The sequence below is a fragment of the Perognathus longimembris genome, chromosome 28, assembly GCF_023159225.1.
Source record: "Perognathus longimembris pacificus isolate PPM17 chromosome 28, ASM2315922v1, whole genome shotgun sequence".
In the NCBI taxonomy this organism is placed as follows: Eukaryota; Metazoa; Chordata; class Mammalia; order Rodentia; family Heteromyidae; genus Perognathus; species Perognathus longimembris.
In genome coordinates, this window is record NC_063188.1 from 88332319 (window position 1) to 88345454 (window position 13136).

Genomic DNA, 13136 nt, shown 5'->3' on the forward strand with positions numbered 1-13136 from the left:
GGCTGGCAATAGGTCACCCCATCTGAGTTACACTGGTACCATTCCTAGCTCCTTAATATCCGTTCTTTATTTTCAGAAAGCTCTGAAGTGGGGCAGCTAGGAATAAGCACCTGGTGGAAAGTGCATTCAAAGACTCCCTTTGCTCTGCTAGAACCTCGTCACTCAGAGGCCCCTCCCAGCGCCACCCTTCCCCGCCCAACGTTCTCTGGACGTTGTCAGAGTTCCTCTTGTAGGCGGAGCCAGCTTAGGAAAGACTCTAGGCCACGCACGGGGGCGGGGCCTCCCTGGAGGCCAGTGCGCGGCCGCAGCGATCCACCCGCATCGCTCCGCCCTTGGGAGACTCGGAGGCACCATGGAGGAGTACCACCGCCACTGCGACGAGGTACCGCCCCTTGGGCACCGTAGAGCGCCCCTTGATCCTGCCCGCCTGGGTGCGGGGTCTCTGTTGGGTGGTTTTCTAGTTTAAGGTGTCAGGGAGAATTAGAAGTCGCTGTCTTCTGAACCCAGGTCTGCACGGTAGAGGATCCTCCGTGCCCGTCCCAGTCCCTCCCCCCACCCTCCTGCACCATCTCCCCTTCCCCACGGTCCTAAGGGTGGGCTGTTTGTCTCCTTGGCCCGGATGGTTGGAAAGTCAGGAGTCAGTCACCTAGAGGCAGGCGAGGATGAGGAGGAAAGAGGCCTGACTTGGGGTGCTGGGAGCGGCCGCGGGGGGGTGGGGTGGAGGCATTAGTTGGTGGGCACCGCCCGTTCTCCAGGCAGGCCTTGAACCTGTCTTGCTGCTTCCTACTTCCCTTGGTGTGTTCTGGAGCAGGTACCACAGCTCCAGGGGCCCTGGCAGCACAGCCACTCCAGCTCTTAGGAACTGGTCTGAGTGGGCTAGAAGGACATGTTTAATGAATTATGAGCCCTATGTTCACAGCTTCAGGCTTCCCTAAGCCTCACAAGAAGCACTTGATATCAGCTGTCTTTCTCTTACTGATAGGGATTGGCTACTTTTTGTGGTGATTAAGTGACACACCCCACGCTTAAACTGCCAGAGGTGGCAGATTCTGGATTTGAACACAGGCCTCTGGGTTCACTGCAGCTCTTACTTCACAGGAACTTGTTGGATGAGGCCTGTTGGATTAAAGTGCAACTTGTGACAGCTTGCAAGGGCAGAATAGACAAAGATTGTTTCTATCCAGTGTAGCCACCAGCAAATGGTGCAGGGAAATAAAATTGGATAGATAGTGGAGGTGCGGCATAAAAGGATGCATTAAAAGACCTTTGGAAGGGGCGCTGGTCCAGTGGGAATCTTTAGAATATGGACTTTTACAGAACGTAAAAACAGATTTAAATAAGTTCTTTATTGCACATGGCCTTCATAAGCCTTCATAACGTTAAAAGGGACTAGGGCATAAAAAAAAATCACGTTTGGTTCCCTCCCCTCACACTTCATATCTCCCAACAAGGATGTAAAGGGTTCTTTGCTACAGTGCTTCTTTAAAGAGTATATTTATTAAAAAGAAACATAATTATATGTGTTCCTATGCTCCTCACCATTCTCAAGTTTTAGGTGTCTTCTAAGTTGAAGTGACATGGCCTTTAATTCCTAGGCTAATTTTCATAGTAAATACCTAATCTTAATGTAAAATGATAATTTTCTAGGACCAAAATATTTCATACTCTGAAATATTTAGATTATTTTGTACATTGGTTGTTGGGGAATTCTGTAGAGTAATTGAGTAAAAAAAATCTTTCTTCAATATCCTAAGTTCAAAATTTACCTGTTTGAAGTAATTTTAAGTTATATAGTAGGTTTTTTAAACAAAAATACTAATGTCATAAAGCACCTAAAAATGCCTTCCTGAAAAGAGTCCTGTATTATCTGTAGTGCCTTTGTTTAGATTTCAGTCTTATAACATAACCTAGTTCTATACTCGAGGACACTTGGATCTCATTGATAGTTACTGTTAATTCAGGTCTCCAACAGGCTACTCCAAAGAAAAAAGAATTTATTTTCAGGCCAATTTAAAGAATTTAAGTGGTATTCATTTTATTTTATTTTTACCAGTCCTGGGGCTTAGACTCAGGGCCTGAGCACTGTCCCTGGCTTCTTTTTGCCCAAGGCTAGCACTCTACCACTTGAGCCACAGCACCACTTGGGCTTTTTCTATATATGTGGTGCTGAGGAATCAAGCCCAAGGCTTCATGTATACGAGGTGAGTGCCCACTAGGTCACATTCCCAGTCCGTGGTATTCATTTTAAGTGATCGAATTACTATTATAATTTTAATCCAATAAGAACATATTTTGCCAGCTTAAGTTGAAAATACAGTGGAAAAGAATTAAGCATTTTTTTTCTCATGGACCACTTTATTTTCTCCTGTAGTTGAAACCATTTCCTGTGTACTGATGACACATCTCCACAGCCATCTCCTGCTTATTTCCTGAGCTTTACAATACAATGATTCTCAATCTAGGATGTTCATCAGAATCATTAGTATAAGGCACTTTTCCAAAAAAAAAAAGATGTAATTGCCTAGATTCTGCCCACATCTAATGACTCAGAATCTTCAGGGAGGAAAGTAGAGAATACATTCTGTATGTCATTTTATTTTTATTTTTTGCAGAGTTGAGGATGAAACTCTGGGCTTCACACTTGCTAGGCAAGTGTTCTTCTACTGAGCTGAATTCCCAACCCCCACATTGTGTATTTTTAAGAATTTGAAGTAGGATTAGCAGCCTCAGCAGACTCAAATTCCCTTATCATGATAGTCTCCTGTCACTAACACCTGTGTAGTCCAGCTGAGACTATTCTATGTATTGTCATAGCTACAGGTAATAGGAAGCTTATAATGAAAGCAATTTTATCTTGTGTTTTTTTTTAGGTTGGCTTCAATGCTGATGAAGCTCACAATATTGTCAAAGAGGTGAGTTATACATAATGTTCATCTTGAAGCTTGCTACATTGATGGAAACATTTTAAATTTCACGTTTTGATTTCTCAGTACAAAAAGGTTTATTGACGAACTTTTTACAAGGGTGCTTCTGTGGTTTGTTGCATGTGATCCTGAAATAGATGTTTAAGGACTGTGTTAGTCTAGAAAACTGGCTTGCTGATTCCTAAGCTTGTTACCTTGCTCAAGCAGAATGGCCTTTATTTTAAATATTAATGCTATAAAGGTATATGTGTATATATATTTTATATATGCAAAGTATACATAATACATGTATATTATTACATAGATAGAAGATAGAAATGTCTGCATTTAGACATTGTATGCTTATTTAAGCCTAATAAAAATTTAAAGAATGATCATTTAGCATTTCTTACCTACTGATACCGTGGTAAACAAAATCATCAGGAAGCTATTTAAAACGTTAAGTGTCCTTTGTCAGGTTAATAGAAAAGAAGTTCTTTTTGGAAAATATTTGTGACAAAGTTCATTATTCCAGTGGTATCAATACAGACTGCACTGTGGGTGAGGTAGTTACACATACTTTAATAGTCCCGAATCATCTTTAACTCTGCCAAGCCCTAAAAAAATTCTGAGCTGGCCCAGAAGACAGACTCGAATTATGGGTATGGCTGTTGAGGCCTATGTTCTAGCAGGCCCTGACAGTGTTAAGTCTGGGCTGGATCAGCTCCACCCTCAGTATTGTTCACATCATCAATCCTCCATGACACAGTACTTCACTTGCCTGAACACTCTTAAGGGCATCAGCTCATCCAGAGCTCATGCAGCTCTAGGTGTACCACTAGCACCAGTATCTGAAAGAGCTAGACAGGCACCTAAGAATCTTTCTGTATTTTAATAGTTTAGAATCATATATCAGAGCTATGTAGTCCGGGTATATTTAAATATTCAATTAAGAGTGCAAATAGTTTAAATACATTGCCAATGTAAATACACAAATGAGGGAGGTGGAGGTAATGAGAAGAGGAGTGATGACAATCTCATTTTCCGAAGTGACAAGTTGAGAGAATTTCCCTAGTGAGTGGAATATGAGAGAAAGGATACTGGTTTTTTTTTGGCAGAGTCCACTTAATTAGTGTGTTCGTTCCTTTTAATTAATGGGTTGTTCCTTACACAAGTTGGGAGCCAGATAAAAAGACAAAAGAGTCATTAGAAAGAGAACACATCACCTTTATTGTCAATAAAAACTAGGTTGATAGTTGTGGCTAGTTTTACTACAGTTTATTCCTTGTAGGAGGCATTCAAGGGAAAGTCTGAGTCAGCAGGGAGAAACACCCAGGCTCATGTCTGTCATTGGTCTGGATGGAAATGGAAGGAGATACGAAAACCCAAGTCCAACATGGTTGGGAAATTGGCTTTTCCAGGCAAAAATGATAGAACAGTGGTTGTCACCTACCAACCAGGTATCTCATGCTATCTATCTCCATTGAATGGAATAATTGACAAAAAGGCCAGGAATGTTAAGGAAAAGAAATATGTTCCTAGTAGTGTAAATATATTGAAATAAAAATAGTGTGTTTGCTACCTTGAGAAAAGAGGGTAGTTTGAAGGTGGCAGGTGGCCTGAGGGAATTAAATTGCATATATCATAGAAGCTCTGTGGATGTTTTCTGTATTTATTAAGTGCTTCATAAATCACTACATGGCAATATGAATATTATTTTGTGATATGTAAGTAATCCTGGAGGTGTTTTCCCTGGAGAATGGGGTTGGGAATGGGAAAAGGGTAGGGTGGGTACTTTCATGTATATGCTACTTTAATGTTTCAATAAATTGATGTGTGACTTAAACATTTTTGAGAACATATTAAGCAATATAAGTAATTCAACTGAAAATGTTTTTGATACAGTCTCTGAGAACTTGTCAGAAGCAAGCTCAGCTTAGTTTTAAAAAATATATATTCAGGATGAAATTTCAAAGAAATCTCAGCTACTATGGGTTATTTTCAACTACTTTTCTTTACTCTTTCCTATAAGCAAACTTGTTTTCTACCACTGAAACATTTCCATGGAGGCCTTGGAAAGGCTTGAGAACATATGCACTATTTTGGAACATTTCAGCCCTTAGACAATAGTTTCCGTAGTGTTCTTGTTTTCTTTATCTCATGTTAATCTCATTTCTTTTCTGATTATCTGCCCTGAACTCCCATGCTAATATATTTATCCTGCTGAACTTTTATAGCCACTCATTTATTGGTAATAGGCATGTATTTTATTTATTGTTAGTAATTGAATTTTCCTGACTCCTAAAATTCCTGTAAGAAATTAACTTAGATCTTATCTGAAGTGTCTTTGATTTTAGATGCCCAGAGAGTATATCAAAGCCAGTTTCCTTCACAAACAAACTATTGCTATCTACTATGTGCCCGGGTCCTGAGTGTGGCCCTAGAAATACATTGTCTAGTGGCCTACTGATTAATGCTAATCTGTTAAATTAATGTTAGTTAATAGTAATTATAAAGGCTATTGATAAGGGGACCCACATTCTCATAGTAATTTCAAGACTTAGAGTGTCCCTATTAAATGATCTGATAAAAAAAATTAAAACATGTTTGGGCTGGGAATGTGGCTTAGCAAGTAGAGTGCTTGCTTAGTATGCATGAAGCCTTTGGTTCAATTCCTCAGTATCACATAAACAGAAAAAGCTGGAAGTGGCGCTGTGGCTCAAGTGGCAGAGTGCTAGCCTTGAGCAAAAAGAGCCAGGGACAGTGCTCAGGCCCTGAGACTAAGCCCCAGGACTGGCAAAACAAACAAACCAACATGTGTGTTTTTACAGTCTCATTCAGAAAAGCCACCTGGGGAGAAGAAAAAGGCTGAGGAAAGTTCACCAGCTTGATAATGTTAAATCCATTATGAAAACCCTGTTGCCAGGATTCTTAGGCTACTGTTCCTTCTCTGTCATGGTATTGAATTATCTAGAGCAATTTGAGCCATACAACTTAACATCAACCCCTTTAAATGATTTAAATTCTTTTTTGGTGTTTTATTGTTAGTAAAGATTTTATATTATCCTACTAAAGGTAGCTACTAGTTGGCATCTTTGTAAATTTTACTATAATCCAGTTGTAGGAAGTGAAAACATGCATTTGTGTAAATATGCATGTATGTGTGTGTGCTTGTATTATCTAGATGAATGAATGATTTGTGAATTATTTTCTCAATTGTATTACTTTAATACAAGTGCACAGCAGCACTAATGATAATAGTAGTGGTTCTGTGCTTGTTCTATGCCAGTCACTGTGGTTGAGCACTTGACATTCATTATTTCATCTTTTTTTTTGGCCAGTCCTTGGCCTCGGAGTCAGGGCAAGAGCACTGTTCCTGGCTTCTTTTTACTCAAGGCTAGCACTCTGCCATTTGAGCCACAGTGCCACTTCTGGCCGTTTTCTGTATATGTGGTGCTGGGGAATTGAACCCAGGGCTTCATGTATAAGAGGCAAGCACTCTTGCCACTAGGCCATATCCCCAGCCTATTTCATCTTTTCATTATGATAAAAGGATGTCGTTAGCCCTCCTGCAAAGCTCAGGACAATAAGGGGTTGAAAGTGGTAAATCACTTGTTAAAGGTCACACAGTAGATATGGGCAGAGCTGTTCTTGAGACCCAGGATTGTTGTCCTAAAGCCAGTTAAACAGGGATACGAATATTCACTTTGGGACATCATTTGGCTCTCTTTTTCTAGAACATTTTTATTTACCTTAATTGGTAGGTGTGCTAGTTGTTTCATAGCAAGTCATCATGTTGTATGAATAAGAATAAAATTATACCTGAGGATTATGTTTTAAAATTACTCTTTTGTTTCTAGCACCTGAGCCCCACTTTAAATCCCAGCTGTTTCAGTGCCACTCTTTTTTTTTTTTTTGGCCAGTCCTGGGCCTTGGACTCAGGGCCCGAGCACCGTCCCTGGCTTCTTCCCGCTCAAGGCTAGCACTCTGCCACTTGAGCCACAGCGCCGCTTCTGGCCGTTTTCTGTATATGTGGTGCTGGGGAATCGAACCTAGGGCCTCATGTATCCGAGGCAGGCACTCTTGCCACTAGGCTATATCCCCAGCCCTCAGTGCCACTCTTGAAGCAGTTATCACCATCTTTTAATCCCTTCCCTGTTTTATAATCCTTTTATGATATGGCTTATCATATGATTAGTCTTTCTTATATTATGAATATTAGAGTTCTTTTATTAATCTCTCAGATTAGGTTCTTTACCATGGAGACCTTGGCATATTTATATGACCCATAATATTTCATAAAGTGACATAATACTTGCAAAAAGGCTTTGAAAACACACAAGCAATTACAAACAAAACAATGCATATTTAGCAGGTACATGTTTTCTGGGATCCCATATTGGGGTGTACTTTGAATAAATTATTGGTAAAATTTGTTCATTTTAGTTAAAGGACTTATATTCTGCTCTTTTCTTCTAGTGTATAGATGGGGTTTTAGGAGGTGAGGACTACAACTACAACAGTATCAACCAGTGGACTGCAAGCATAGTGGAGCAATCACTAACTCATTTGGTTAAGTTGGGGAAAGCATACAAATACATTGGTAAGTCAGCATCCTTCCACACTAGTTCACTCATTTTGTCCTTGTGGTTTTCTCTTAATTTTGAAAATGTATATGAATGGTAGACATTACACTTGGGTATTAATAGAGTAGGAGAAAGGACTTCTGACTTATTAATCTAAAAATAATATATGTGGGCCAAAGTGTGGCTCAACCAATAGAATACCAGCAGTGAGCAAAAATGTCAAGCAAAAATGTATGGTCCTGAGTTCAAGCCCATGTACATACACTCACACATACACACAAACACACACGTGCATGTATATATTATATACTAATATATATGATATACATCTGTATATATGTGTATATATACAACACACATGTATATTGCTAGTATATGTCTATATGTATACATATATACATATGCTAATACCTAAAAGATGGAGATGTTTCATTTCTCAAAATCAATTTAAGCTACTAGTACTCAGTATCAAGGCCCAAAATCCTACTGTCTGCCTGGTAGTAATGCTTCTGTATAGGACTATGAAATTCAAACAGTGGCTGAAAAACTAAAATATTTCCCTGTAATACAATGATGATAGTAGTGTTCTTCAAACTGACTGGATTCTACAGTGTTAGGATCATGGTAATTGGTGATCAAGATGACTATTTTTCCAGTCCACTGGGTGAATTTTTTCCTGTTTATTTTGTCCACTGTTTGAGATCTGAACACAAACCCTTCCATCTTGATTCTTTTTCACTATTTATAAATGGCCTCATTTCTGTGACTTTATTTGTAGTGACTTGTGCTGTGGTTCAGCGAAGTGCATACGGCTTTCACACAGCCAGCTCATGTTTTTGGGATACCACTTCTGATGGTAAGTCAGTTCACACAGAATCAAAGTTCCAGCAAGAGAAATAGTACATTTTGTGTGTGTGTGCGTGCCAGTCCTGGGGCTTGAACTTAGGGCCTAGGTGCTGCCCCTGAGCTTTTGTGCTCAAGGTTCATGCTCTACCACTTGAGCTACAGCTCCAATTCTGGCTTTTTGGTAGTTTATTAGAGATAAATGCCTCATAGATTGTACTGCCTGGATGGACTTTGAACTGGGATCCTCAGATCTCAGCCTCCTCAATAGCCAGTATTTCATGCATGAGCCACCGGCACTGGATAAGCAATACTTTTATTTTTTTTTAATCAAATGCTTACTTCGCATTGATTAAATTCTGAAAAGACTTATCCATAGTGTTGCTTGGTATCTATGGAATTATGACATCATACCAGTATGAAATGTAAACATGTAAGAGGTTCAAGGGAATAAATAAAATAAAGAAACTTGAGGAGATGAATTAGAATAGGATAGATAGGAGATGGGGGAAGAATGATGGGAGGGGTGACACTGATCAAGATGCATAACTGGACAGGTTGAACTGAAACCCCTTTGTACAACTGAATATAACAATAAAAGATATAAAAATAAATAGCACCACCACCAGACATATATATGTGTATATATATAAACATATATATATATATATATATATATATTCCTTACTCCCTTGTAAATTTGAAGTTTTACTGATCTTTCAAAGTCCTTCTCTTGTGTATTTTCAGGAACCTGTACTGTAAGATGGGAGAACCGAACCATGAACTGCATTGTTAATGTTTTTGCCATTGCGATTGTCCTGTAACCCACTAAGACAGGATGGGCTGAAGCCAGTAACTTAAGATTTGTCAGTATATCCTTTCTGAACAGCATAATAGTTACTTATTCATGTGCTAGATGATAAGTGTGCAACATGCTTCAAAGCCGTTACAAAACTGAATATTCTAAGTAAGTTGGAGGATTAGCTCATTCTACATGGCATCATTTAAATATGAAATTAATAAATGTTAGCAAAAAATAAGTGCAGAAATGTGGCATGATATAAAACTATAATCTTATATTTATACCAGCTTTTTACTAACATCATTAATGTCCCTAAGGAACTGGGAAAAACATTCAGATGTTATCTTTTAGCTACAGAATTTAACAGGGATATAAATATGTGAACAAAAAAGCTGCAAGGATAAATTAACTTTTAAATTTCTTTCCTTCATTTATTTGCCCACAATACAAAGTGGGAAGTAATTTTCTTGGGTTTTTTTTTTCATTGTATCACATGTTACTGTGGGCCTTCTGGTGAATCTTTTTTTTAATTCAGTTTTTTTGGATTTAAACTTGAAGTTGGATTAAAATTGATAAACACAAATTTTACAGTTAAGCAAAATTAGTTACAGCATATGATGAACAGTACATGATTCAGACAACTGCCTTACAATCTCTTTCCACGTGGAACAAACATTTCTTGAATGCCTGTTGTGAGCATATTTCTCTACTATGCAGTGCAGTTATCAACATACTGTTGGAATGCTAAGTTTCTTTTGGCAGCTGTTTAGTTGGAGAAGTAGTGTTTATGTTTGAGGAAGAAAAACTGAGTTGTTTGACAAGAGGGGGAAAAGTGAAGTATGATTATTCATGTAGAAGGAAGCAAAATGAAAAGAACTTATTGGTGACTGAGCTGTAGATATAATTTTAAGAGTTGCTCTTAGTATGTACAACATATGCAGCTCTTAGTTAAAGGCCTTATTAGTCTTAACCATAAATGTGGTAAATTTTATCATGGCTTTAATTTACACTCATATGTAAATAATTTAATAAGAGACGTATTGCGTGTGGCTCAAAATGAGCGGAGTAAGTGTAAATGAAAAGTATACAATCATTAGCGGGTTATCTAATATCTCAGGGCTTATGAAATATATTTAAATTTATTAAGAAAACAAAAGATAAAATTAGGGTACACCACTGATCACCAAATGCGAAGTCAATCTGCTATTTAACCTTGAACACAAAAATCAATCTCTCCTATTACCACTGACACCAATACATGTAGAAACTGGAATTGTGATTCACTGACATTTTGGGGAACAAGTATCCTTGTAGGAATACTATGTGCATGGTAGACACTTTGCTAAATAACAAAAATTGTTCAGTGTTTAAGAAGGAGAAGAAGACAATGCAAGGATATGGTTTAATGCAGTGATCTGTGATTTTGATATATCAGAAATTCTAAGTCATTATCTTTATGTTACTTTATGCTGCTGGCTTTTGTGCCCCTGGAGCTTATAATAGTGACCAAAATATCTGTGCAGTAAAGGCTTGTTTTTGATTATTGTTGTTGAAGCCTGATTTAAAAAAATTAATCGTATCTCATGAGCTTGCTATCTACTCTGTTTCTAGTTAAGATATAATAAAATTATATTCCTGTGCTGTACTTTTGTCTCTGGTTGATCATCAAATATCATTGTGCTTTCTCTTAACTTATTTTTCAGGCCAGGTGCTGGTGGCTAATGATACCTATAATCCTGCTGGTCAGGAGGCTGAGATCTGAGGATCAAGGTTTGAAGCCAGCCTAGGCAGGAAAGTCCCTGAGAATCTTATCTCCAATTAACTATCAAAAACAAAAAGCTAGAAGTGGAGCTATGGCTCAAGTGGTAGAGCACTAGCCATGTGCAAAATAAGCTCAGGAACAGTACTTAGCCCTAAGTTCAAGCCCCTGTGCATACACAAAAAATATTTTTCTTTTTGATACAAAGTCTCACTATATAGCTCAAGATGACTAGAAACTTGTGATCCTCCTGCCTCATACTCCCAGAATGACCAGATTGCAGGCCTGTACCACTATACTCAGCATCTATGAGAAATTATAAACAGAAGAAATGGAGGAAAATGAATATAGAACCAAATACACATTTTGTTGCAGAGTAAGTTCTGTTAAACAGCAACCCATGGGGAGGCTGAGGTGGAAATATTACACGTTTGAGGCTTCAAGACCAGCCTGGGCTACAAAGCAAGACCTTGTGTCAAAAAAATAAAATAGCAGTCCAAGTCCACTGATTGTTAAAACACAATTAATAGCTTTGATTTTATGAGTTTTAAGACAAAATTTCATGTTAAAAAGTCAGTGTAAAATATATTCTGTAATTATTAGCTTTTAATAATTATTTTTGGAAAGAAAATTTGTCCTGTTTATCAACTTGCAATTGAGTTGTTGCTGTTTTTTTTAAAGACTTTTACCGTGTAAAATTAGGGTATTCAAATGTAAGTACTAACAGATTTTTGTAAAGCTATAATTTCGTGTTTATAAAGTACCAGAATACAGCCCAAATGATGGCAACATCTTATTACATTTTCTCTAGTTAAAAAGTGCTTTCTATTGTTTTTCCCAAGTTGGGTGTTATCTAATTATGAGTCACTGAATTTATTTTCACCACTGTATTCATCTTTGCATTTTAAAAGTAATCTTAAGATAGTTTGGATTGTATTTTTAAAGTTTGAGCAAAAATATTTTTCTATTTTTGATAAATTATTTTAAAAGTATGAGAAAAATCAGTGACTTTTTATGGAGAGCAATTTATGGAAGATCCCAAAGCAAAGTTGGAGAGATGAATTGGAAAATCTCCTCCATGTGCTCAAAATCTTCCAAGGAGAATTTATTTTGTCGGTGAGTAAAGATAATTATGAGTCTCATGTTGAGTAATTCTATAAAGTTCACTTTCCCCATTCATGAAATTCTTTGTTCATTGTTCCCTTTACTACACTTAGATGGCCGTCATCAATAATAGTTAACCTCAGTGATCCAGGAAATTTTAGCCCACCCTGTCTAGTTGCAAATTCTGGTCCTACTTAATGTCACTCCTTGGATCTGTACAACCTGTTAACAATCTAATCCTGGTTAGAAATATCTCTACTTGCTTCACAATGAATGTCTCTTCCCTAAGTGGTTTCTAAGGTTCTTTGGGATAATAAAACAGATTCTATGTATGAACCCTTGAAACACCACTAATATATGTATGTTCCATATAGGAGGTGAGACGTGGGTGACCACACCCTATGGCATCCTTAAAAGATGAATACCATACAAGAAATGCCTTCAGAATTCTCCCTATTCAGGTCAGGCAATATTATGCTATGGTAAAAAAAATAGGTCATATGTCCAGCAATGTCAGTGTCATAATCTGGAAGTTAAATATAGGTGGCTGAATGATCAGTTGTAGCAAGGATATAAATATACTTAGACCAGAGGAGTTTTCTTGAAAGTACATCACATATACAGGGAGGTGCTTTATGTTTCAAACAAAAATCAGAATACATTAATGGAAGGTGGAATGAGTACTGGATACTGGGTAAACAAGATTATCAACTATATCAACTGCTGTTTTCCAAATAAATGCTCTGTCCGGGCTGGGAATATGGCCTAGTGGCAAGAGTGCTTGCCTCCTACACATAAAGCCCTCGGTTCAATTCCCCAGCACCACATATATGGAAAACGGCCAGAAGGGGCGCTGTGGCTCAGGTGGCAGAGTGATAGCCTTGAGCGGGAAGAAGCCAGGGACAGTGCTCAGGCCCTGAGTCCAAGGCCCAGACTGGCCAAAAAAAAATAAAAATGCTCTGTCACATTATTGAAATAGGTCACCTTAACCTAGTTTCTGTTTTCGTTCTTGTAGTAGAGATATGGGTATAGGTAATGTTTTACTTTCTCCTATACTTTTAGGAATTAGTAGTTCCCTGTTGCTGCTTTAATTTGGTGCCCCCAAACCACACACTTCTATTTGCTTACAGTTCTGGAGA

The 13136-nt window shown here is 38.1% G+C and overlaps 1 protein-coding gene across 1 annotated transcript; it reads left to right on the forward strand.

The window, feature by feature from the left end:
- The first annotated feature begins 288 nt into the window (after positions 1-288).
- On the forward strand, positions 289-10779 carry Dynlt3 (dynein light chain Tctex-type 3). The gene is made up of 5 exons (XM_048336627.1): positions 289-382; positions 2871-2912; positions 7383-7506; positions 8268-8345; positions 9080-10779. The coding sequence occupies exons 1-5, from the start codon at positions 353-355 to the stop codon at positions 9154-9156; spliced, it is 351 nt and encodes a 116-aa protein (XP_048192584.1). The 5' UTR covers positions 289-352; the 3' UTR covers positions 9157-10779.
- Positions 10780-13136: the final 2357 nt, after the last annotated feature.

What these genes read in the sequence shown, in the direction of transcription:
- Dynlt3 (XM_048336627.1), top strand. Translation starts at nt 353, where the DNA reads ATGGAGGAGTACCACCGCCACTGCGACGAG. An exon ending in ACCACCGCCACTGCGACGAG is followed by an intron (nt 383 to 2,870) that starts GTACCGCCCCTT and finishes GTTTTTTTTTAG; the next exon opens with GTTGGCTTCAATGCTGATGA. An exon ending in CTCACAATATTGTCAAAGAG is followed by an intron (nt 2,913 to 7,382) that starts GTGAGTTATACA and finishes CTTTTCTTCTAG; the next exon opens with TGTATAGATGGGGTTTTAGG.